At 39.9% G+C, this 23115-nt stretch overlaps 1 protein-coding gene across 3 annotated transcripts in view; it reads left to right on the top strand.

Annotated features, from left to right (window-relative positions):
* DDX46 (DEAD-box helicase 46) overlaps positions 1–18218 on the top strand; it is a 57683-nt gene extending 39465 nt beyond the window's left edge. Inside the window, exons 17-23 of one of the 3 annotated variants that reach the window (XM_021079949.1) lie at positions 710–847; positions 1146–1295; positions 4553–4729; positions 6290–6508; positions 9408–9552; positions 14230–14303; positions 15497–18218. In XM_021079949.1, coding sequence (XP_020935608.1) covers positions 710–847; positions 1146–1295; positions 4553–4729; positions 6290–6508; positions 9408–9552; positions 14230–14303; positions 15497–15544 — 951 coding nt within the window. In that variant the 3' untranslated portion in view covers positions 15545–18218. 3 annotated transcript variants of the gene reach the window in all.

The following is a 23115-nucleotide window of genomic DNA, read 5'->3' on the forward strand; positions in this document are numbered from 1 at the left end:
CATTGGTTGCTTGTATTTGATATTTGTATAATGAACATAGATTACTTGGGGTTTTTTGTTTGTTTGTTTGTTTGTTTTTTGGCTGTTCCCACAGCATGAGAAAATTCTAGGACCAGGAGTTAAACTGGAGCCATAGTGGTGACAAGACCAGATCATTAAAAGATAGGCCACCGGGGAATTCCTGGTTTTGCTTATTTTAAATGTTAAACTTAGATATTTCACTTTGAACCTCTAAAGAATTTAGCAGGACTCTTTTGTGATCTTTAAAACTGTTTTTTCATTTCTTTCTTCCTTTCTGCCTGCCTTTCTTTCTTTCTTCCTTCCTTTCCTTTCCTTTCCCTTCCTTTCCTTTCTTTCTTTTGCTTTTTAGAGCCATACCTGCAGCATATGGAAGTTGGCAGGTTAGGGGTTGAGTCAGAGCTGCAGTATTGCAGGATCTGAGCCATGTCTGTGACCTACACTACAGCTCATGGCAACGCCGGATCTTTAACCCGCTGAGTGAGGCCAGGGATCAAACCCACAACCTCATGGTTCGTAGTTGTATTCGTTTCCACTGTGCCACGACGGAAACTCCTGATCTTTAAAATTTTTTAGTAATGGAATTATCTTAAGAGGATATATTAGGTGGCTCAGATTTAATCTTATTTGTGGTCCAAGGAGGACTCATCTTTTTACTGTTTAATAGTACCATTTTTTCATCATTCATTAGGGTTATGCATATACCTTTATCACAGAAGATCAAGCTCGGTATGCCGGTGACATAATTAAAGCCCTTGAATTGTCAGGGACTGCAGTGCCTCCTGATCTCGAGAAACTCTGGAGTGATTTCAAAGATCAACAGAAAGCTGTGAGTTTTTTTTAACTCCCCTTATTTTTACCCAAATCATTATTGTATTCTAAACTTTGAATATTGAATACTTGTAAATCTCTTTAGAACAGGAGAGGAAAGAAGAACAAACAAAACCTCTTTTTATTCTTCTTAGTATTTTTTGTTGTCTGCATAGTGTTCTTATTTTTTTTTTTTTGCATGTTAGATGAGGTATTTTTGTTATATTTACCACCTTGAAAAATATTTAATTGCCATAAATTCCTAAAGATTAAGGTTCTGTTACTATGAAATTAACTTTTTTGTTTTTCCTTGAAAGGAAGGGAAAATAATTAAAAAGAGTAGTGGGTTCTCTGGTAAGGGATTCAAGTTTGATGAAACAGAACAAGCTTTGGCTAATGAGAGAAAGAAGTTACAAAAAGCTGCTCTTGGATTGCAAGATTCAGATGATGAGGATGCTGCAGTTGATGTAAGTATCGTTCTAAGCGTTATCCTTACTAATTGAAGCAGTTGTTTTTGTACTAGAGATGTTGCTATAGGCAAATTATTGGAAACTGTCAGTGTGTACCCTTCTCAGTTTTTTTCTGTGTATACATACCCACATATGCCCATATTTTTCTTTTTTTGTAAAAATGAGATCATACAGCTTTATGTTGAAATCTTCCCATTTTAGTAAATTTGCTCTTTCGCTATTCTTGATGGCTACATAATATTTCATTACATGGATGTTCCACAGTTTAATGAATCATATCTCTGTTTTTGAATCAAATCCCTCTTCCATTATTTGGAATATACTTTCCTTCATTGCTCATCCTTGAACATTTAACCCTGCACATTCATCAGCTTAAGTCTTGAGGATGAGTATATAAATGGAATGACTAGACGAAAAGGTGTATCTGACTTGGTCTTAAAACATTGTCGGGTGTTCTCCTCGAAGGTGACTACTCCCTGTAGTCATGTCCAAGAATGCCTGACTTCCTGTGTCTTTAACAACATTGGTACTGATAATTGGGGTTTTTTTTGTTTTTTGTTTTTGTTTTTCTTTTACACTCAATTGTTACTAATAATAATAGTCATCATTTATTGATTGTTACTAAGTGCCATGCCCTGTGCCAAGTGCTTTACAAGGATTATTTCATATGCTTCCTCACAATAGCCAGACAAGCGGATACACAGAGTGTTCCCATTTTATAGTTGAGGAGACTGGGGCTTAGAAAGAAATAACAACTCTTCCAGATTGGCATGGCTGTCATGGGGAGGAGCTGGGACCTATCTATACCTCTTCTCTTCTTACTTCAAGACCCATATTCTTAGCTTATGGCATTATTTGTAACTCAGTGAAAATGGACCCTGAGAACTTAGGAAGTTAAGGGTTTCACAGAGTATTCTTTGGTACTAACCCCAGGAGCTTAAGCTTTAGATGTTTTCATTATAAAATAATTTTGGAACATCTACCTAGTATATGCCACTTTTTTTTTTTTTTTTTTTTTACATTCCATATTGGGCCTTATTTCAGAACTCAGTTTTAGAAATCAGGAATTCAGCCTGATCTTGTTATTTGAGGAAATGACTGCACTGGCCATTAAGCACAACCAGAAGCAAGGTCTCCTCTTAACTCTAGGCCATTTCATTCTAGTACACCATACTGGTTTCAAATTCAGTTAAGTCATTGTTTTAGTTATCTGTTATGGTATAACAAATCAGACCAAAAGTTAGCGGGTTAAAACAGTGAACATTTGGAGTTCCCTTGTGGTAGAGCAGGTTATGGGTTGGGCGATGTCACTGCAGAGAGTCTGCTGCTGTGGTGCGGGTTTGATCCTTGGCCCAGGAACTTCCACATGCCATGTATGCGGCCACAGGAACCCCAAACCAGTGCATTTATTACCTCATGCTTTTTGAGGGTTAGGAAATCAGGAACAGTTGAGCCAGGTAGTTTTTTTTTTTTTTTTTTTTTTTGCTTAGGATCTCATGAAGTTGTAGGCAAGCTCTTGCCCCAGGTCACAGTTACCTGAAGGCTTCACTGATGCAAGACTCTCTCTTCCAAAATGAACCACTCACTTTGATGTTGACAGGAAGCCTCTGTTCTTTGATTTGCCTTTGTTTCCTTACAACAAGGTAACTGGCTCCCCTAGATGGAGTGATCCAGGAGAGAGCAAAGAGGAAGGCTTAGTACCTTTTACAACTGTGACTCTGAAGTTAACATCCTGGCTTTTCCCCTTTAATTTGCTTGTTAGAAGGAAGTCGCTAAGTCCAGCCCACACTCAAGAGACTCCAACTCTTGGAGGGAAGAGTAGTAAAGAATTTGTGGCCTTGTTTTTAAAATTTTTATAAAAAGTTAGAACAAGAATAAAGTGAATAACGTCAAAAGTAAAGTTACGTCTGTCAACTAGCACCATATACACACCCCATTCTTGGGACCCCTAGCTTAGGAACCTCTATATTCCGTGGGTGTGGCCCCAAAAAGCATTCAGTCAATCAATCAATAAATGAAAAAAGCTAAGTTATCTGTTTCCATTTCAGTAAAAGGTCTTTTTTTTTTTTTTTTTTTTTGTCTTTTTGCTATTTCTTGGGCCGTTCCTGCAGCACATGGAAGCTCCCAGGCTAGGGGTCGAATCGGAGCCGTAGCCACTGGCCTATGTATGCCAGAGCCACAGCAACGCGGGATCCGAGCTGCGTCTGCGACCTACACCACAGCTCACGGCAACGCCGGATCGTTAACCCACTAAGCAAGGGCAGGGACCGAACCCGCAACTTAATGGTTCCTAGTCGGATTCGTTAACCATTGCACCACGACGGGAACTCCAGGTCTTTCTAATTTAATTTTAAACCCTGAGAACGCTTTTTAACATTAGCCTGATTCATTAGTATGTGAAGGGTTTGTATCTTTTAGTTGTAGTATCAGTAGTCACTTTGGGGCAGAAGGCATTTTTAAAAGAAAATGCAAATAGCTTCTGAAATAGTTGTGGAGAACCTGAGGATTACACATTAGCAGTGGGACTCATGTGACTCCTGGAAAACCAAGATTTTTCAGCATTGCTCTTGCTTTCTTTCCTTTTTTGGTTCAAAGGAATAAAATATAAATCCATTTTTTTTATGATTCTCTTAACCTCTTTTTTAGGTAAATCCAGTTGCATGCTTTAGAAACATGTTTTATCATTTCCCCCTGAGAACCATTGACTATACTTTTAGTTGTCCACTGGCCTTGTGTTATTACCCTTCTTCCAGCCTCTTTCATGGAGTGTGTGTGATTTGGTCTTAAAGCCTGGGCCCTGGAACAACTCAGCTCCATCATGTTGGCTGCTCTGTCTTGACAGCACACATTCTTCATTTACTGAATTGGGATTATTTTCTGTACCACTCAGGAGTCTACTGAAGTGGTTCTTGCAGATTAACATCTCTGTTTCCTTCTTTCCTTCTTTCCTTCCTTCCTTCCTTCCTCCCTCCCAACCCCATCCCCCCATTCTTTTGCTATAGCCAATTGATTTTTAACAATGAAGTTTGTCACTCTTAACAGATAACTGAAATATTTTCCCGTTGATCTGTGTGGTTGAATTAACAAATATGATTCTCTGATTCTAGTCTTTCGGTAGAAGTATTCTTTACTGATTTCTGTAGATATACATAATTTTTTTTAATTAAAAATTTTTTATTGTAGTTGATTTATAATGTTCTGCCTAAATTGGTATTTTTAATTCAGTTTTTACTAATTCTTTTCTTCTTGTTTAGATTGATGAGCAAATTGAAAGCATGTTTAATTCCAAGAAGAGAGTGAAGGATATGGCTGCTCCTGGAACATCTAGTGTTCCTGCTCCAACTGCAGGAAACGCTGAGAAGTTGGAAATTGCAAAGAGATTGGCTCTTAGAATCAATGCTCAGAAGAATTTGGGCATTGAGTCTCAGGTATTAAGTAATTTGTTCCAAGTCTTAGTAATTTTTTTTTTTTTCTTTTTTTGCTTTTTAGGACCACACCCATGGCATATGAAAGTTCACAGGCTAGGGGCCAAATCGGAGCTGCAGCTGCCAGCCTACACCACAGCCACAGCCACACAGGATCTGAGCCACGTCTTTGACCTACACTGGATCCTTAACCACTGAGGCCACGGATCAAACCCATGTTCTCCTGGATGCTAGTCTGGTTCCTTAAAAAGCCATGATGGGAACTCCCGAGTCTTAGTCATTTTTTTAAGTTCTTTAAGTGATTTTTAGAAATTATGTTAGCACAAGTGAATATGAAGTTGTTTTAGACATTGATTTAGTAAGGATTTAACATTATTTTGAGTACAGAATTCTTTAAATATTGTGTTTGGATGATTTCTCTAGTATTAATTAACTAAGGTCTTAAAATGCCTATTCTGGAGGACCTTACTATTAAAAGCATATTAGCCATGGGTAATTTTATAAAGTAGTATTCTGACTGATCTTAACAAGATCTTAAAGAAATAACTGGCTTGTTCTTTCTTGTTCTGTTTTTATTGAGTGGTTTATTGGGCACACCACCAATTCCGTGAAAGTACAAACACTCAGTTACATAACTCTAACCTGGGTTTAGACAGTGGAAAAAAAATGTGTTTTTCTCTTGAGAGTTTGCTGGTTAACTTAGTTTTTAACTAAGGGTAAATTTTCATAGCTTTTCCAAGGAACAGTTTGTTAGTTTTGACAATATTTTGAAGATTTTGAGAGTTTGTCCAGGAGTCTGTACAGATTACGGTCTGCAGCACCCAAGCGGGATGGTCAAGCTAGAGGCCAGTGGATTGACCCAGTAAGGCAGCCGCAGTCAGGGCACAGAGCCTCGGGTCTCTGCATCTGTTTTGTTTAGCTGGTGAGTTACTCTGAAATGTTTACCGTACTCAAGCCTGTGCCGCCTCTGAAAATAGGGACGCAACATCCAACCTAACGTTCTTGGATTGTGGCTGCTATTGATGAAATTAAATGGCTGTACCTTTTCACTGTTTTGGAAGAGCTTGAGGTGTGAGCATGTATCATAGAATTGCTTCTGCATTAGACACATAGTAAAATTAAGTTCAGGGTTTAAAAAAAGTTTTGAATAAGTCATTTACTATAATTTGTTCAATACTGAGTTGGTCCATCGAGGGAGGAGAAGTTCAGAGGTGGTAGTGGGCAAAGATTCTGATTTCCAGGAAAGTCCTAGGAGCTGCAAAGTATGTAAGTGATTTTAGAAATATACTATGTTTGACATTGAGTTACCTGCAGGATATGCTGAGGAATTATGATTCAGTAGAATTTTTAATGTGGAGTTGAGTATTCTTTAGTGTTCTCTTCAAAATACAGGAGATATATTAAACTATTGTAATTATATGCTGCTGAATTTGGACATATGGGTAGGACTCTACATTGGAAAGATACTTACAGTTACTGGCTTTCCAGAGAATAATTTATGGTCGGATCACTGGTCTTATCTCTGGCATCATTTGAGATTTGACTGTAGATCTTCTTTAACTGCAGGATGTGATGCAACAGGCCACCAATGCAATTCTCAGAGGTGGCACCATCCTGGCTCCCACTGTATCTGCAAAAACCATTGCAGAGCAACTTGCTGAAAAGATCAATGCCAAGCTCAATTATGTGCCTTTGGAGAAACAAGAGGAGGAAAGACAAGATGGTGGACAGAATGAATCTTTTAAGAGATATGAAGAAGAATTAGAGATTAATGACTTCCCACAGGTAAGTAACAGATATAAACTTTTTTTGTGTGAAGTAGAAACTTCTGCTTTTCTTTTCTTTTCTTTTGGGATCGGGGGGCATACTTGTGGCATATGGAAGTTCTTGGTCCAGGGATTGGTCAAACCTGCACCACAGCTGTGACTCAGGCCCCTGCAACAACAATGCTCAATTCTTTTTATTTTTTTTATTTTTTTCGTTTTATGGCTGTACCTGCGGCATATGGAAGTTCCCAGACTGGGGTTGAATTGGAGCTGCAGCTTCCAGCCTACACCACAGCCACAGCAATAGCAATGCCAGATCCGAGCTGAGTCTGTGACTTACACCACAGCTTATGGCAACACCGGATCCTTAACCCACTGAGAGAGGCCAGGGATGGAACCCATGTCCTCATGGATACTAGTTGGGCTCATTACTGCTGAACCACAATGGGAACTTCCACTGCTGAATTCTTAACCTTCTGGGCCCCAAAAGAACACCACTCCTCCTTTTTTTCTAGGAGCAAAAATACCTTCTTTATTTTATTTTATTTTTTTGCACATTTTAAATTTATTTCTGTTAAATGAACTTTATGTCACATATCTACTCTGTGTCTCATTTCAGTATCAGAGTCTGCTTAAAATCAAAATATGAGGGCATCACCTTTTCTTTTTTAATATTACTCAAGGAATTTTATTACATTTATAGTTGTACAGTGATCATCACGACTCGATTTTATAGCATTTCCATCCCAAACCCCCAGTGCATCTTCCCACCCTCCAACCTGTCTCCTTTGAAAACTATAAGTTTTTCAAAATCTGTGAGTCAGTATCTGTTCTGCAAAGAAGTTCATTCTGTCCTTTTTTCAGATTCCACATGTAAGTGATAGCATTTGATGTTGGTGTCTCATTGTCTGAATGACTTCACTTAGCATGGTAATTTCTAGGTCCACCCATGTTGATAAAAATGCTGTTATTTTGTTCCTTTTAATGGCTGAGTAATATTCCATCATGTATATGATCCACTCCTGTGTCGATGGACATTTAGATTGTTTCCATGTATAGAGTGCCGCAATGAACATTGGAGTACATGTGTCTTTTTGAGTCATGGTTTTCTCTGGATAGATGCCCAGGAGTGGGATTGCTAGATCAAATGGTAGTTCCATGTTTAGTTTTCTGAGGAATCGCCATACTGTTTTCCCCAGTGGTTGCACCAATTTACAATCCCACCAACAGTGTAATAGGGTTACTTTTTCTCCTCACCCTCTCCAGCACTTAATTGTTCGTAGACTTTTTGGTGATGCCCATTCTGGCTGGTGTAAGGTGGTACCCTCATTGTGGTTTTGATGTGCATTTCTCTAACAATGAGTGATGTTGAACATCTTTTCATGTGTTTTTTGACCATCTGTTTGTCTTCTTTGGAGAACTGTCTGTTTAGATCTTCTGCCCACTTTTTAATGGGGTTGTTCATTTTTTGGTATTGAGCTACAGAAGGTGTTTATAAATTTTGGAGATGAATCCCTTGTCCGTAGATTCATTTGCAAATATTTTCTCCCATTCTTGGGTTGTCTTTTTGTTTTGTTTAGGGTTTCCTTTGCCGTGCAGAAACTTTTATGTGTAGTTAACTCCCATTTGTTTATTTTTGTTTTTACTATCATTAGTCTAAGAGGTGGTTCTGTGAAGATGTTTTTGTCATTTATGTCAGAGTGTTTGGCCTGTTTTCCTCTGAGAGTTTGACAGTATTTGGTCTTATATCTAGATCTTTAATCCATTTTGAGTTTATTTTTGTGTATGGTGTTAGGGAGTGTTCTAATTTCATTCTTTTCCATGTGACTGTCCAGTTTTCCCAGCACCACTTATTGAAGGGGCTGTCTTTTCTCTATTGTATATTCTTGCCTCCTTTGTCATAGATTAGTTGACTGTAGGTGCATGGGAAAAATACCTTCTTTAATCCCATGAAGTTTTTTTTCCTGTTAATAATATATTTTAATTAGATGAATATATGCAAAACATTATCATTTCAACAAGTTCTCAATATAAACATCATTCTCAAGGTATTTTTAATGTTTTTAATACATGCATCTTAATCCGGCTTGTATTTTATATTTACGGCGTATTTTAGTTTGGACCTGCCATATTTCAGATGCTGCCTTTTTGGATAGAACAGGTGCTACTACGTCTCCCCCCACTTCCCCCGCCCCGGCCATTCCCATGGCATGTGAAAGCTCTTCGCATCTGAGCCACAGCAGTGACAACACTGAGTCCTTAACTGCTAGGCCACCAGAGAACTCCGCCCCTTTTAAAACTGAAATACAGTTGATTTACAGTGTTTTGTTCATTTCTAGTGTACAGCAGAGTGATTCAGTTACACATATACATGTATATATATGTGTATATATGTATAACATTCTTTTTCATATTCTTTTCCATTATGGTAAAACCCAGGGACTTTTTTCTTTGGTTTTTTGGATTTGTTTTAGGGCCGCATCTGTGCATATGGAAGTTCCCAGAACAGGAGTGGAGTTGGAGCTGAGCTGCTGGCCTACATCATAGCCACACTGGATCATAGCCTTGTCTGCGACCTCCATAGTAGTGCCAGATCCATAACCCATTGAGTGAGGCCAGGGCTTGAACCAGCATCCTCATGGATACTAGTTGGGTTCATAACCCACTGAGAGCCACAATGGGAACTCCCCCCAGGGACATTTTAAGAGCTACTTTACTTTTTAATCTAGATGGGGAGACAACACATTTTTATGAATATGTTCTAGGTGCATTAGAATCTAAATCTGTGATGAAGGTGTTAATTATAATCTTAATATTGACCATAACATGATTTAGTTAACCCATTCTTTGTTCATCAGGTTTTTTTTTTTTTATTCTGTTGTAAAGTGACTTTTTTTTTTCCCCACTTTTTTTCATAGACTGCTAGGTGGAAAGTTACTTCTAAGGAAGCTCTGCAGAGAATCAGTGAATATTCTGAAGCCGCAATTACAATCAGAGGAACATACTTCCCCCCTGGCAAAGAACCCAAGGAAGGAGAGCGGAAAATTTACTTGGCAATTGAAAGTATGTACTGTTGGTTCTGTTTTAGTCTTGGGTAAGATCACAGTTGATATAGATGTAGTAGACACAGGGAGAATATGAGGTGAGTTCTAGTGAGGGCTGAAAATAAGGAACATCTATAAGAAAAAAAATAGTTTCATCTCTCACTTGCAGTATTTATTTAGACGTGTAGTACGTATACCGAAGTGAATGAGCTGTGTTTGAGACCCTTTTGTTTTTGACAATTCAGTCAAATTTGAAAATAACTCTAAAAGAAAACTTTTTTTTTTAAGAAAACATTATTTTGGGGACTGGTCTGTTTATGCTTCTAGTTAAGTAGAACATTCTTGCCGAAGTGTAGATGAGGAAGTAAATCAACTGTATCAGTCTGCTTCATGTTTATCCATGCATGTGTTGCTTTTGATTTTATGCCTATAAGTTCATACATATATTTTTTAAAAATCGGACAATGAATACCACAGCTCAAAGAGTATTAATGCGTTGCCTAAGAGTGATTAGGTATGCCTTTTAACCTTATTTCTTTTGAATGAATTCAAAAGACAGTTTCCATTTCGATTTTTTTCCTAAATCTGTTAGCTACTGCATTGTAGGACAACTTGTCTCCCTTTATTTATATTTAATTTGAACATTTTTTTCAAATTTTGTGGCTGCACCTGTGACGTAGGTAACTTCCTCGGCTAGGAGTTGAATCTGAGTCATAGCTGCAGCAGCACCAGATCCTTTAACCCACTGCACTGGCCTGGGGATTGAACCCATGCCTCAACAGCAACCTGAGCCCCTACAGTTGGATTCTTAACCCACTACCAGATCCAAGCCACATCTGTGACCTACACCACAGCTTATGGCAATGCTGGATCCCCAGCCCACCTCATGGAGTCAGGGATCTAGGCAGATTCTTTTCCACTGAGCCATAATGGGAACTCCTGGTCACTTCTTTCCACTGTCAACTTGTACTTAGAAAGTCACATCTCATTTTTATAATCTAAGCAAGCTTTTTTCCCCAGTAAAAAGATAACATTGTTAGAAATGAAGCTTGAGAATTATAGAGAAATAAAGATGCTAAGAGCCAGAGGAGATTGGTAATTAAAATGACCTAAAGCTTTTTGAATTTTTCATAGATGATTAGATTTTAAACAATCTTTTAGTTTTTGAAACTCCATTCAAGTTAGCTGTACACTAATAGGACAAAAGCAGGTGTTGGAACGAACTAGTCTCATCTGTTTCTAGTTCTGTAATTGGAGGGAGCCTGCTGCCTGGCTCCTTGATGGCTCTGTTTGGCTCAGCAGCTCCAGGCCTCCCACAAGGCAGCAGGAAGGAGAACAGGAAGGACATGTGTGCCTCGCCAGCCTGGATAACTTTCATGACAGCTTAAAAACATATGTAACCTATTACCTAAAGAAGCTGTATAGGTCAAAATTTTAAACTGGTCCAAATGGTCAGGGTCTAACTAATGCAGGAAAATGCCTCCTCTTTTTGGATCTAGGTGAGAGTATCATTTTCCTTCTTTATATTTATATACATATTTTTTGTCTTTTTCTATGGTTGCACCCTCGGCATATGGAGGTTTCCAGGCTAGGGGTCTAATCAGAGCCGTAGCCACCAGCCTACGCCAGAGCCACAGCAACATGCGATCTGAGCTGTGTCTGCAACCTGCACCACAGCTCATGGCAATGCCGGATCCTTAACCACTGAACGAGGCCAGAGATCGAACCTGCCACCTCATGGTTCCTAGTGGGATTCTTTAACCACTGAGCCACGACAGGAACTCTCATTTTCCTTCTTTTTAAAACAATACAGAATATCAGCAAGTTTCATACCAACTCAGGCTAAGTAGCCTATTTTCCTCCTTAATTTCATTTTTAAAATAATTTTCATTCTGGCTTGGCTCTTGATTCTACCCTTACCTTTGCATTCACCCACCTCGTTTCTTTTCCAGCATCCACAGCTTTAAAGGATTGTAGTCAGTGGCTGGTGGAGGTGTATGACTTCGATTAGCTTTGTTGTTGTGCCTTTACCGCTGCACTCAGGTCTTTTCCTTCCTGTTGTTAAATCGTTTCTTATTCCTTCTCCTCCTCCTCCTCCTCTTTCTCCACTTCCTCCTCTTCTTCCTGGTTCTCCTCCTTCTCCCTTTTCTCATTCCCTTTCTCTTCCTCCTACTCTCTCTCTCCTACTCGTCCCTTCCTCCTTTCCATTGCATTCTGTGGGTTTGAAAAAGTTAGATCTAATGGGAGGGATTTTTCCCATTTCTTATGAATTGTTTTCCTTATTGGATTTTCTTATACAGAATGATAAAAACATAGTTCTCTACATTGCATCCCTAGTTCTTCTTGTATTCTCTGACATTTCTCCTAGTCCTTATTTTCTAGTCTACTTCTTTGATCCAGGTCTTTTTCTTTTTCTAAGTGTGCACTGTGCTACCTCAGTAGACTTAGCTACTCCCTGGCACTGTCCCATCCCCTGGCTTCAAGTTCCTCCACCCCTACCGTTGATGGCCCTCTGACCTCTCTCTCTCCTCTCCTTCCAGTCCTTGTTTCCACTGGCCTTTACGACATCGCCAAGTGGATGTCCCATGAGCACCTCCACTACCGGGGTCTCAGAATTGAATTTCATCCAGCATCACGGCGAATAATAACACCTCTTCTTGGATTGAGTCTCTTTATTACCTCTCACTTTCTTTACATGCTTTTCAACTCTTAGCGTTTTACTGTGTTCCTCCTCTTCACTGTTCACAGCTAGTCAGAAAAAATATTTTGTCCATTGCACCTCAGAATTGTGCTTTCAAGATGGATGAACACCATCCTGTGAGGGCTTTGAAGGAAAAAACACTTAACCCTGTTTGGAGAAGTTAGGAAAAGATTCTTGGAAGAAGTGATATTTAAATGTCGCCCTGATAAACTGCTTTCTCCCTACTCATCTTGCCGTGATAGCTTTACCTGTTTGTTTTTCTAGTAGTCTACCAGGTCATAAAGAGCATGAATGAGGAGTTCTGTGGCTCAGTGGGTTAAGGGCCTAGCATTGTTACTGCTCTGGCACAGGCTCAATCCCTGGCCCAGGAACTTCCACATCCCATGGATGCAGCCACAAAAAAAAAAAAAAGAAAGAAAAGAGAGAGCATGAATGAGTTCTTTGTATAATGCGTCTCTTACAGTATATCATACTCGGTGGTACTTAATCTTTCTTTCTTGCTTGCTCTGTTTGTTTTACTGTTGTTGCACTTTACCTTTTTTTTTCTGGCTGTGGAAGAGATTGAACCTGAACCACGGGATTTGACAATTCCAAGTCCTTAACTGCTAGGCCACCAGAGAACTCCAATGTTTCCTTTTCTTTTTTCTTTATTTCTTTTTTTAATGGTCACACCCGGCCTGCGGAAGTTCTCGGCTAGGCGTCACATCAGAGGTGCAGCTGCAGACCTAAGCCACAGCCACAGCAGTGCCGGATCTGAGCTGCTTCTGCAATCCACGTCACAGCTTGCTGCAGCACCAGATCCTTAGCCCACTGAACAAGGCTAGGGATCAAACCCGCCTCCTCATGGGACTGTGGCGGGTTCTTAACCCCCTGAACCACAATGGGAACTCCCAGCGTTTCTTGAATTGTAACTCTATGAATGTCTCTAACATCCCTTCTCTACTTGACTGTCTTGCTCTCTTCTTTCACACTGTTTCCCTACCACGCTGGACGTCTCTTGCTCTTCAGGAGTTAAACGTGCCTTTCTCAGTCTGTGCTGTTGCATGCGTGATTCTCTGTGTAAGATACTCTCCATGTTCTCTCTCCTTCCTCAGCGTGGCTAGTCTTCATTCATCTTTAAGACTTTGCTCACATGACACCTTTATGAAACATTCGTTGACTTTAAAGAACATAATAAACGTCCCGTAAATATTTGTTAAATCAGTGAACTAAGGAAGCTAGATTTTTTAAAAAACTTCTTCTTATTCTCTCTTTTTTGACAAATTGCTAGTAACTTTTTTTTTTTATGGCCTCACCTGCACTGCATGAAAGTTCCTCCCAGGCCAGGGATTGAATCTGAGCCAGTGCTGCAGCAACGCCAGATTCTTAACCCACTGAGCTAGGCCAGCGGTCAAACCCATGCCTCCACAACCACCCAAGCTGCTGCAGTCAGACTTTAACCCACTGTGCCTCACTGGGAACTCCTGCTAATCATCTTTTTCTTTGCATACCAAGAATTCTTAACACTACCTTACTGACCTTAACACTCTTAATTCTAACCTCAGTGATTATATGTTAAGTAATCAGAATAATAAGCAGCCATAGTACAGTGTAGATGATGTTCCATCCGGTATTGAAAGACTGTCTTGGGGAGTTCCCACTGTGCCCAGCAGGTTAAGAACTGGACTAGTATCCATGAGGATTCAGGTTTAATCCCTGGCCTCCCTCAGTGGTTTAGGATCTGACGTTGCCACAAGCTGCAGCATAGTTTGCAGAAGCAGCTCAAATCTCTGCTGTGGCTGTGGCGTAGGGCTGCAACTGCAGTTCTGATTTGACCCCTAGCCTGGGCACTTCCATAGGCCACAGGTGCAAAAAAAAAAGGAGGAAAGACTATCTTGGCAGGTAGTACAGTGTTCCTGAAAGTCACCTATAGTATTTGTACTGAATCCGTATGACATGGGTAAATAGCCACTGTAATTCTAGTAATAAGGATAATGTTCTCCACTCGCTCACCAGGTGCCAATGAACTGGCTGTGCAGAAAGCAAAGGCAGAAATCACCAGGCTCATAAAAGAAGAACTGATCCGGCTGGTGAGTGGAAATCTCAGGGACTTACTTTTTTTTTTAATAAGTGTTCTACTGGACTATAATAGCAATTCACAAAGGTACACGAATGAGAGACAGAGTTTGATGAATCTTCACCAAGTAATAAGCACACTGATGTGATCACTCCCCAGATGAAGAAATGCAGAGCAAGACGAGCATCCCAGAGCCCTGCTCATGCCCGTCCTTGTCACTAGTCACTGCCCCCCAGTGTAACATTATTCGCCTGTTTTCGAACTCCATATGAGTGGAATCAAATCCTGTGTACTCTTTTGTATTTAATTTCTTTCCCTCAGCATTACTTTGATGAAATCAGTCCGTGTTGCTGCATGTAACAGTAATTCGTTGGGGCTGTCTAGTATTTAAGTATGTGAATATACCACAGTTAATTTATATATTAGCCTTTGAAGTTTTTTTGGTTTTGGTTTTTAAGAATAATGCGTCTCTGAACATGGCCTCTCTGTCTCTTTGGTACATGTTAGTGTACTTCTCTCTGGTTATATGCCTTGGAGTAGAATTGCAAGGGTATAGGGTATGTATAGTTTTCCTTTAAGTTTGCATTGCTACATAATTTTTCAGAGGGTTCGTACCAATTTACCTTACCTCCAGCAGTGGATGAAAATTTGACTTTCCCTACATTTTTGCCAGTATAAGTGTGGTCATTGTTTTTAAACTTAGGTAAGGATTTAATTTGATTTTGGAAAACGGAGCTGTTTATAGACCACCTTTGCAAGGGAGGCAGACGCGTCTCTGTCTTTAGTCCCAGCTGAAGGTTGTAAACTCTCCCTGTGACGCGTACGCTGGGATGAGAACCCTTTGAAAGGCACCTTCTTCCTTTCTCTAAGAATGTTTTTGAGGGCTTTCCCAAAAATTACCCTTACAGAAAGTTCTTTTGGATGGATAAAAAGCTTAAAGAATAGAAGGTACACAAAACAAGAGGAAAAATAAAACAACCATTAAGTCAAGTGACTTTCCCTGAGGACTGATAAAGGATGCCACCACCTTTAAGTTGGTTGGAGTAGTGAAGGAGCGGTCGATTGAACACAGAGAAATGCGTTGCTGAATAGTTCTTTCTTCCTCAATATGATACTGTTAATATTTTTTAAGTTTGTAAAGAAAATTACTTAATATATGTTTTTTCTGCCTCTTTCTGATCATATGTCTTTTATTTTCTATCGTAGCAAAATTCATACCAACCAACCAACAAAGGAAGATACAAAGTCTTATAAAACACATGGAAGAAACTTTTTACTTGTGCTGTTCTGTGATACACGTGGCAATTGTTGTCTGCAGTTTACAATGTATTTTAAATTAAGATTTTTAATTCTGTCTTGCTGATTTTTTTTAAAATACAAGAAACCAGTATTTGCTAAAGAAATCTTTCAGTAAGTACTGCCAGAGTTATCAAACTACATGTAAAATAGACCTGTTTTCATAGTACAGTATCCTTTAATGTAAAGCTGAAATATCAGTATTTTAAATATCTGGATAATATGCCAGAAGTTTAAGAAAACTGAAATATTTGGACTTTCCATTGAAGGTAAAGTATACAAGTTGCTAAGAGGCTATTCACCTTTTCTTCTTGCAATGAAATTGCGATCATCTCCTCAGAACAGGTAAAATTCTATAATTTTGTGTCCCTACCTTGAGCTTAAATCTTACTCAACTCAGTGGAACAGTATGAACTGGATTTAAGAATATTACAATAGAATTTTTACAAAATGGGTTCAGTGTTTTTGTTTCAGTTTTTATCATCCTATATGGGCCTTCGCTGGACTGCTTTTTGGTTTTGTAAAAGTGAAGACTTGTAGTATAAGAATTTTTTGCATTTCTTTATACCAGTGAGAGTTTTAATATTTACTTCTTTTAGGTTCCCCTCACAACCTCTGGCTCCGTGCCTAGCTACTAACTCTTTTCTAATCGTCCTTACAAGAAAGTGATTTGTAGCCTGTAAATATTAAGACGATTGCTCTTCTCCTGAAAGTGTGTTTATACACCTGTACATACAAACACCCTACCAGTCTGATTTTTCTTCAGGATTATGAGTAGGTTCTGAATTTTCTTTCTTAAAAGTTTTCAAGCATAATGGTACCCACATTTTAGACTTTGACTTTAAGCATTTCTCAGTGAAATTTAGTTCACAAAGAATCTTAAATTATGTCTTTGAGTCTTTAGATACATTTCCTGAATATTTTAATTTAAAATTGTTAGAATTGGATCACCTAATATTCTTTTCAAGACTCCTGGTGTATTAGAACTTCATATTGTTGTCACTCCTTGAAAAAAATAAAACTCTCAGGAATTAAATAGATGTATTTCTTAAATTAAATGATAAAGAATTTCCTTTGAGTATTCTTTTTTTGTTTTGTTTTGTCTTTTTAGGGCTGCACCCGCTGCACATGGAAGTTCCCAGGCTAGGGGTTGATGGAGCTACAGCAGCCGGTCTACACCACAGCCACAGCAACACCAGATCCTTAACCTACTGAGCAAGGCCAGGGATCGAACCTGTGTCCTCATAGATCCCAGTCAGGTTCGTTAAACCACTGAGCCACAACAGGAACTCCTTTTGAGTATTCTTGATTTGGAGTTTTTAAAAAAGAAAAATACCAAAGCATACTTTAATAGTACACTAGGTGGTTAAAGTGACAAGGAGTATGACTCTTTATTTCTTCAATATAAAGTTATCCTTGCTGAAAAGCTAGAGGTGTAACTGGGAAATGTTCTTGGCCCCTTGCATATCCACTCTGTTTCTTAGAGGAAGAAAACAGGCAAAACACAGGTAACAATAGAGCCAGATAAACTATTTAAAATGTCCAGCATCTTTGGCTCCTTTTTCCTCCCATTTTATTTGTTTATTTTTATTACCCAGTGATAGTTTGTTTTCTTTGGTAGAATATGTGGCAGTCCCACTTTAGTGACACTTGGTGCTCCCTTCAGTCTGCTGGATCACTTTGAGATTCAGAGTTTTACATTATTTTAGCACTCCTGCTCTTTTTTTGTTGTTGTTTGTTTCTGTTTTTCTCTTGGCCAAGCTTGGAGCATATGAAAGTACCAGGCCTGGGATTGAACCTGAGCCACAGCAGTGACAGCAGTGGATCCTTAACACTGCTAAGCCACCAGGGAACTCCACTTTACTACCTTTGTGTGCATATATCTAGTTGTCATAAGCCACTGATAGTATTTTGTTCTAAAATGAGGGAGTTCAGGAGCTCCCCTCGTGGCTCAGTGGTAACAAACCCGACTAGTGTTCATGAGGACACAGGTTCAATCTTTGGCCTTGCTCACTGGGTTAAGGATCTGGCATTGTGGTGAGCTGTGGTGTAGGTCACAGATGCAGCTGGAATCTCACGTTGCTGTGGTATAGGGCAGCAGCTGCAGCTTCAATTTGACCCCTAGCCTGGGAACTTCCATATGCCATAGGTGAGGCCCTAAAATGCAACAACAACAAAAAAGAAAAGAAAAGAAAAAAAAGAAACACATAAACATCTCTGTTATTACATTTTTTTTTTTAGTGTCACACTCACTCTTGTTTTGTTTTTTTTTTTTTTTTTTTTTTTTTTTGTCTTTTCTAGTGCTGTGCCCACAGCATATGGAGGTTTCTAGGCTAGGGATCTAATCGGAGCTGTAGCCACCAGCCTACAGCAATGCTGGATCTGAGCTGTGTTTTCGACCTACACCACAGCTCAGGGCAACACCGGATCCTTAACCCACCGGATCAAACCCGAAACCTCATGGTTCCTAGTCGGATTCATTAACCACAGAGCCAGGACAGGAACTCCGACTCTTTGATTTTTAAAATTTGGATGATGTATAATTTGTGTTTGATGCACTATCAGTATTTCCTCATGTCTTCTAAATTCCTTATCAAATAAAGTTAATTTAGTCCACATTTTCCTAAAATTATCTTTGCTGAGATGTTTTCTGCTGTTTATCTAATTTTGTTTATATTGCTGGGCATGTCAGTGGAGTATTATATATTATTGTCTCTGTATCTTTATTCAAAATTCTGGCAACTTGCTACCCAAAATACATTGATGTATCCAAAAATATCTTCCTGAGAAGTCTCTTAGTCTTTGATGGTGTTTGTGTTTGGCATAAGGTAGACAGGTTGTAGGTGAAATAAATGTTCACATGCGAGTTGGTGTTTCATCATAGCGACGCTCATTCTTACAAAGTGGAAGTGTAGACAAATGATCATGCCTAAGTTCTCTCTAGCTCCTTTTAGACACTTTAATAGAGGCTTGTTGAGCACAGGATGTTCAGCTGGTTGTTACAGTGCACCTGTGACTGACCGTCCTTTTGAGTGAGGCAGCCTCTGCATGCAGAGTTTTTGTTTGCACAGAACTAGCTCTTGGATACCTGGGATTTATAAAGCCCATGAACCCAGCTGTGGAGTCGGCTTCTAAATAATACACTGGCACCTTAAGAATCATGTCTAGGAGTTCCTGCTGTGGCACAGTGGGTTAAGAATCTGCATGGAGTTCTCGTTGTGGCGCAGTGGTTAACAAATCCGCCTAGGAACCGTGGGGTTGCGGGTTCGGTCCCTGGCCTTGCTCAGTGGGTTAAGGATCTGGCATTGCCGTGAGCTGTGGTGTAGATCGCAGATGCGGCTCAGATCCCGAGTTGCTGTGGCTCTGGCGTAGGCCGGTGGCTACAGCTCCGATTCAACCCCTAGCCTGAGAACCTCCGTATGCTGCGGGAGCGGCCCTAGAAAAAGCAAAAAGACAAAAAAGAAAAAAGAAAAAAAAGAATCTGACTGCAACAGCGCAGGTCACAGCTGTGGCTCAGATTCAGTCCTTGACCCAGGAACTTCCATATGCCGAAGGTGTGGCCACAAAAAAAAATAAAGATGTTAGAGGAAAAAAAAAAAATCACAGGCTGCGGAGTGAAGCCTCCGAAGTTGTTAACTTGACTTTGCCTTATAAAACCATCAGCTAAGATTCTTTAGTGGAAGATGATGTAGCATTTGTTTTAAGATAGGAATTGGGAGGGAAATGGTAGTTGAAATGAGGTCCAAAGCAAAAAACTACATTTTATTTAGTAAAATGCCCCATTTTGGTGCTTTATAGGTGACGGGTGCCAAGTTGTTACAGCAGGAGAGAGTTGTGAGTGGTTAGCCCAATGTGGTCCATGAGAATTGTCTTCCGTTTTAGACTTGAGTCTGGAGCTATCAGTTCTTTACCTTTGGGTACAAAATATTATTTAAGAATTCAAATCTGTTGACATTTTCTTAGGCCTTCTGCTTCTGGCATGAAAACCTGGAATTAATCTTTAAAAAAGATATATGTATAAATCTAAAGAAAGAGAAAGAGAATGAATATGTGTAGAGAGGTAGAGAGGATGTCTTAACATTTTACTCAGTTTAGGTGTTGTAACCACTGGAAACCTTTGATCAAATCTCACTGGAGTGGGGTGTTTAACTTGGAGTATAGCAGCATCGTACACATTGCTTAATGAGACATACTCTTTGCTCTTATGCTAGCTCTCTGAAACTTAAAGTGGCTGCAGTTCCTTCACTAGGTAAAGATTCCCTGGTGTATTACCAGTTGCAGATACTTGAAAATCCTTTTTTTTTTTTTCTGTGTCAACTTAAAATTTTCCTTGAGCATGTAAGTGCACGCTATCAAGTCACATGACTGGTGAAGAATTTACTTTTGATTACTTTTCTTGACAGTGTTCTCTTCCAAATATGGCATCAGCATATAGAAAGAAGTTCATGATTTTGAAGCCCATGCATTTAAAAAGAACTTCTGAATTTTCATTAACCTTGTGCTTTTAGCAAGGAAAAGTATAAAATAAAGTTTTGGGAGTTCCCATTATGGCTTAGCAGATTAAGAACCTGACTAATATCGGTGAAGGTGCAGTTTTGGTCCCTGACCTCGCTCAGTGGGTTAAGATCCAGTGTTGACGCAAGCTGAGGTGTAGGCCTCCGGATGCGGCTTGAATCTGGCGTTGCTGTGGCGTAGACTGGCAGCTGCAGCTCTGATTCAACCCCTAGCCTGGGAACTTCCATATGCCGCAGGTGTGGTCCTAAAAAAAAAAAAGCAAAGAAAAGAAGTTTTAACCCCTTTAGAGAACTGGAACTCAAGAGTTACTCTGTCAGATATCATCAGGATTTTTGTAAAAGCTAGAGTTTCAGAATTTGAAAGTCCTAATCATTTTAAATATATGGAAACACACAGTAGTCCATGTTTTGAATATTAGTCCCTTTTCACAATTTTACATATTATTGAATAAAGAAAACGTGAGGATTCAGGAGTTCCCGTCGTGGCGCAGTGGTTAACGAATCCGACTAGGAACCATGAGGTTGCGGGTTCGGTCCCTGCCCTTGCTCAGTGGGTTAAGGATCCGGCGTTGCCGTGAGCTGTGGTGTAGGTTGCAGACGCGGCTCGGATCCCGAGTTGCTGTGGCTCTGGCGTAGGCCGGTGGCTACAGCTCCGATTCAGCCCCTAGCCTGGGAACCTCCATATGTCGCGGGAGCGGCCCAAGAAATAGCAACAACAACAACAACAAAAAAGACAAAAGACCAAAAAAAAAAAAAAAAAAAAAAGTGAGGATTCAGTATGAAAAATGTGCTCTTTGTCCACAAAAAAAGCATGTCATTTGAACTTGGTAGTAGATGAATTTTTTTTTGCAGCCTCTTAACTCCAGGCAGTTCCAGCACCTTGGCCTTTATTCTTGAATTCCTAGGAGGCTCTCAGATGCCTGTGTCCAGCCCAGTGCAAGATAATATTGAAGACAGTATTTTCTTTCCATGCCTTTGCCTAAGGGAGTCTTCTGGGAGCTGAAACTCCCAGAATTATACTGTAGACTTTTGAGAAGGAGTCCTCCCCATCCCCCAAGCCAGCCCAGAAAACTCCATGGAAAGAGCAGGGGAATGGGAGTTCCCATTGTGGTGCAGTGAAATCAAATACTAGTATCCATGAGGATACAGGTTTGATCCCTGGCCTCGCTCAGTGGGTCGGGTATCCAGCATTGCTGTGATCTGTGGTGTGGGTTCCAGACGCGGCTCGGATCTCACGTGGCTGTGGCTGTGGCTGTGGTTGTGGCTGGCAGCTGTAGCTTCTATTTGACTCCGTAGCCTGGAAACTTCCATATTCCTGAGGGTGAAAAAAAAAAAAAAGCAGGGGAATGGATGCCTGGGAGCTTTAAAGAGAAAACAAGTTCCTCTGTAACTTTTTACAACAGTCTAATGTTGCTTTACACCTGTGTCTGTGATGGTAATGATTCTGTGATAACACATTCTAGTTTGAAAACTACAGATAACCTTCACTTTGTTTTGCTGTGGATTTTGACTGTGATCCAAAGTAAGGCACCTGTATAGTAAAAAGCTATTGAAAGCAGGGAGAAAATGCTGGAATTTGTATTTCTTTTTTAAAATCTCATCTTTTAAAAAAAATTTTTTTTTTTTTGGCTGCACCCACAACATGCAGAACTTCTGGGCCAGGGATCGAACCTAAGCCACAGCAATGACAACAACACCAAATCCTTAACCACTAGGCCACCAGAGGACTCGACTCCTCTTTTACGGTTTTTTTCAGTAGATTTTATAATGTTAATAAAATATATTTTGTATGATATTGTTACATTCAGTATAACAGTTCACATACAAAATTATGATTAAATTCACATACTAGGGGGCACTTGGACAACTTTAGGCAAGTTGTTTAAATGCTTTAAAATGTCTCACTTCTGGGAGTTCCCGTCGTGGCGCAGTGGTTAACGAATCCGACTAGGAACCATCAGGTTGTGGGTTCGATCCCTGGCCTTGCTCATTGGGTTAAGGATTCGGCGTTGCCGTGAGCTGTGATGTAGGTTGCAGACACAGCTGGGATCCCGCGTTGCTGTGGCTCTGGCGTAGGCTGGCAGTTCCAGCTCCGATTCGACCCCTAGCCTGGGAACCTCCATATGCCGCGGGAGCGGCCCAGAAATGGCAAAAAGACAAAAAAATAAAATAAAATGTCTCACTTCTCATATATAAAATAGGGTTATGATAATACCTATCAAGACTGTAAGGATTCAATGAAATAATATATATAAAATATTAAAGCGTATAAAACAGTGCCTGATAGATGGTAAGCATTCGATAAATACTAGTACTCTTACCGTTACAGTGGGTGAATGGGAGTGCATTTTCTTACGCTTTCTTTCAGTTTTGCTGTAAGCTGTATACCTAGCAAGGACAGTCATTGGCTACTGATAAACTGAAATCTGGAAAGTGAGATTCATTTTCCCTATGGATATCTTTCAGTTTAAATGAATAGTATTTAAGAACACATGTTGGAGTTCCTGTTGTGGCTCAGCAGAAACAAATCTGACTAGCATTTATGTGAACGCAGGTTCGATCTCTGGCCTCGCTCAGTGGGTTAAGGATCTGGCGTTGGCGTGAGCTGTAGTGTAGATCTAGGTCGCTGACTCAGCTTCGATCTGGCATTGCTGTGGCTGTGGTGCAGGCTGGCAGCTATAGCTCTGATTTGACCCCTAGCCTGGGAACCTCTCCATATGCCTTGGGTGCGGCCCTAAAAAAACAAACAGACAAACAAAAAAAACAGAACATGTGCTACCTCAATTGAAATGTCTTTAGAGGAAGGTTCCCACCGTAGTTGAATATTCCTTTTATGGCCTTCCTTTTGCCTGGATACAATCACAATTAATCATGCAAAAGTTTTACTAACTTGTGGTGGTTTAACAATCTGATCTGGCCTATCCTGAGCCAGTCTGAGGCCCTTGGAGAAGGAATGAGATATGCTGAACTGAGTCCAAATTTTATTTCGAAAGTGTACACTTTTGAAGAAGAAAT

This window comes from Sus scrofa, chromosome 2 (genome assembly GCF_000003025.6).
Source record: "Sus scrofa isolate TJ Tabasco breed Duroc chromosome 2, Sscrofa11.1, whole genome shotgun sequence".
Classification (NCBI taxonomy): domain Eukaryota; kingdom Metazoa; phylum Chordata; class Mammalia; order Artiodactyla; family Suidae; genus Sus; species Sus scrofa.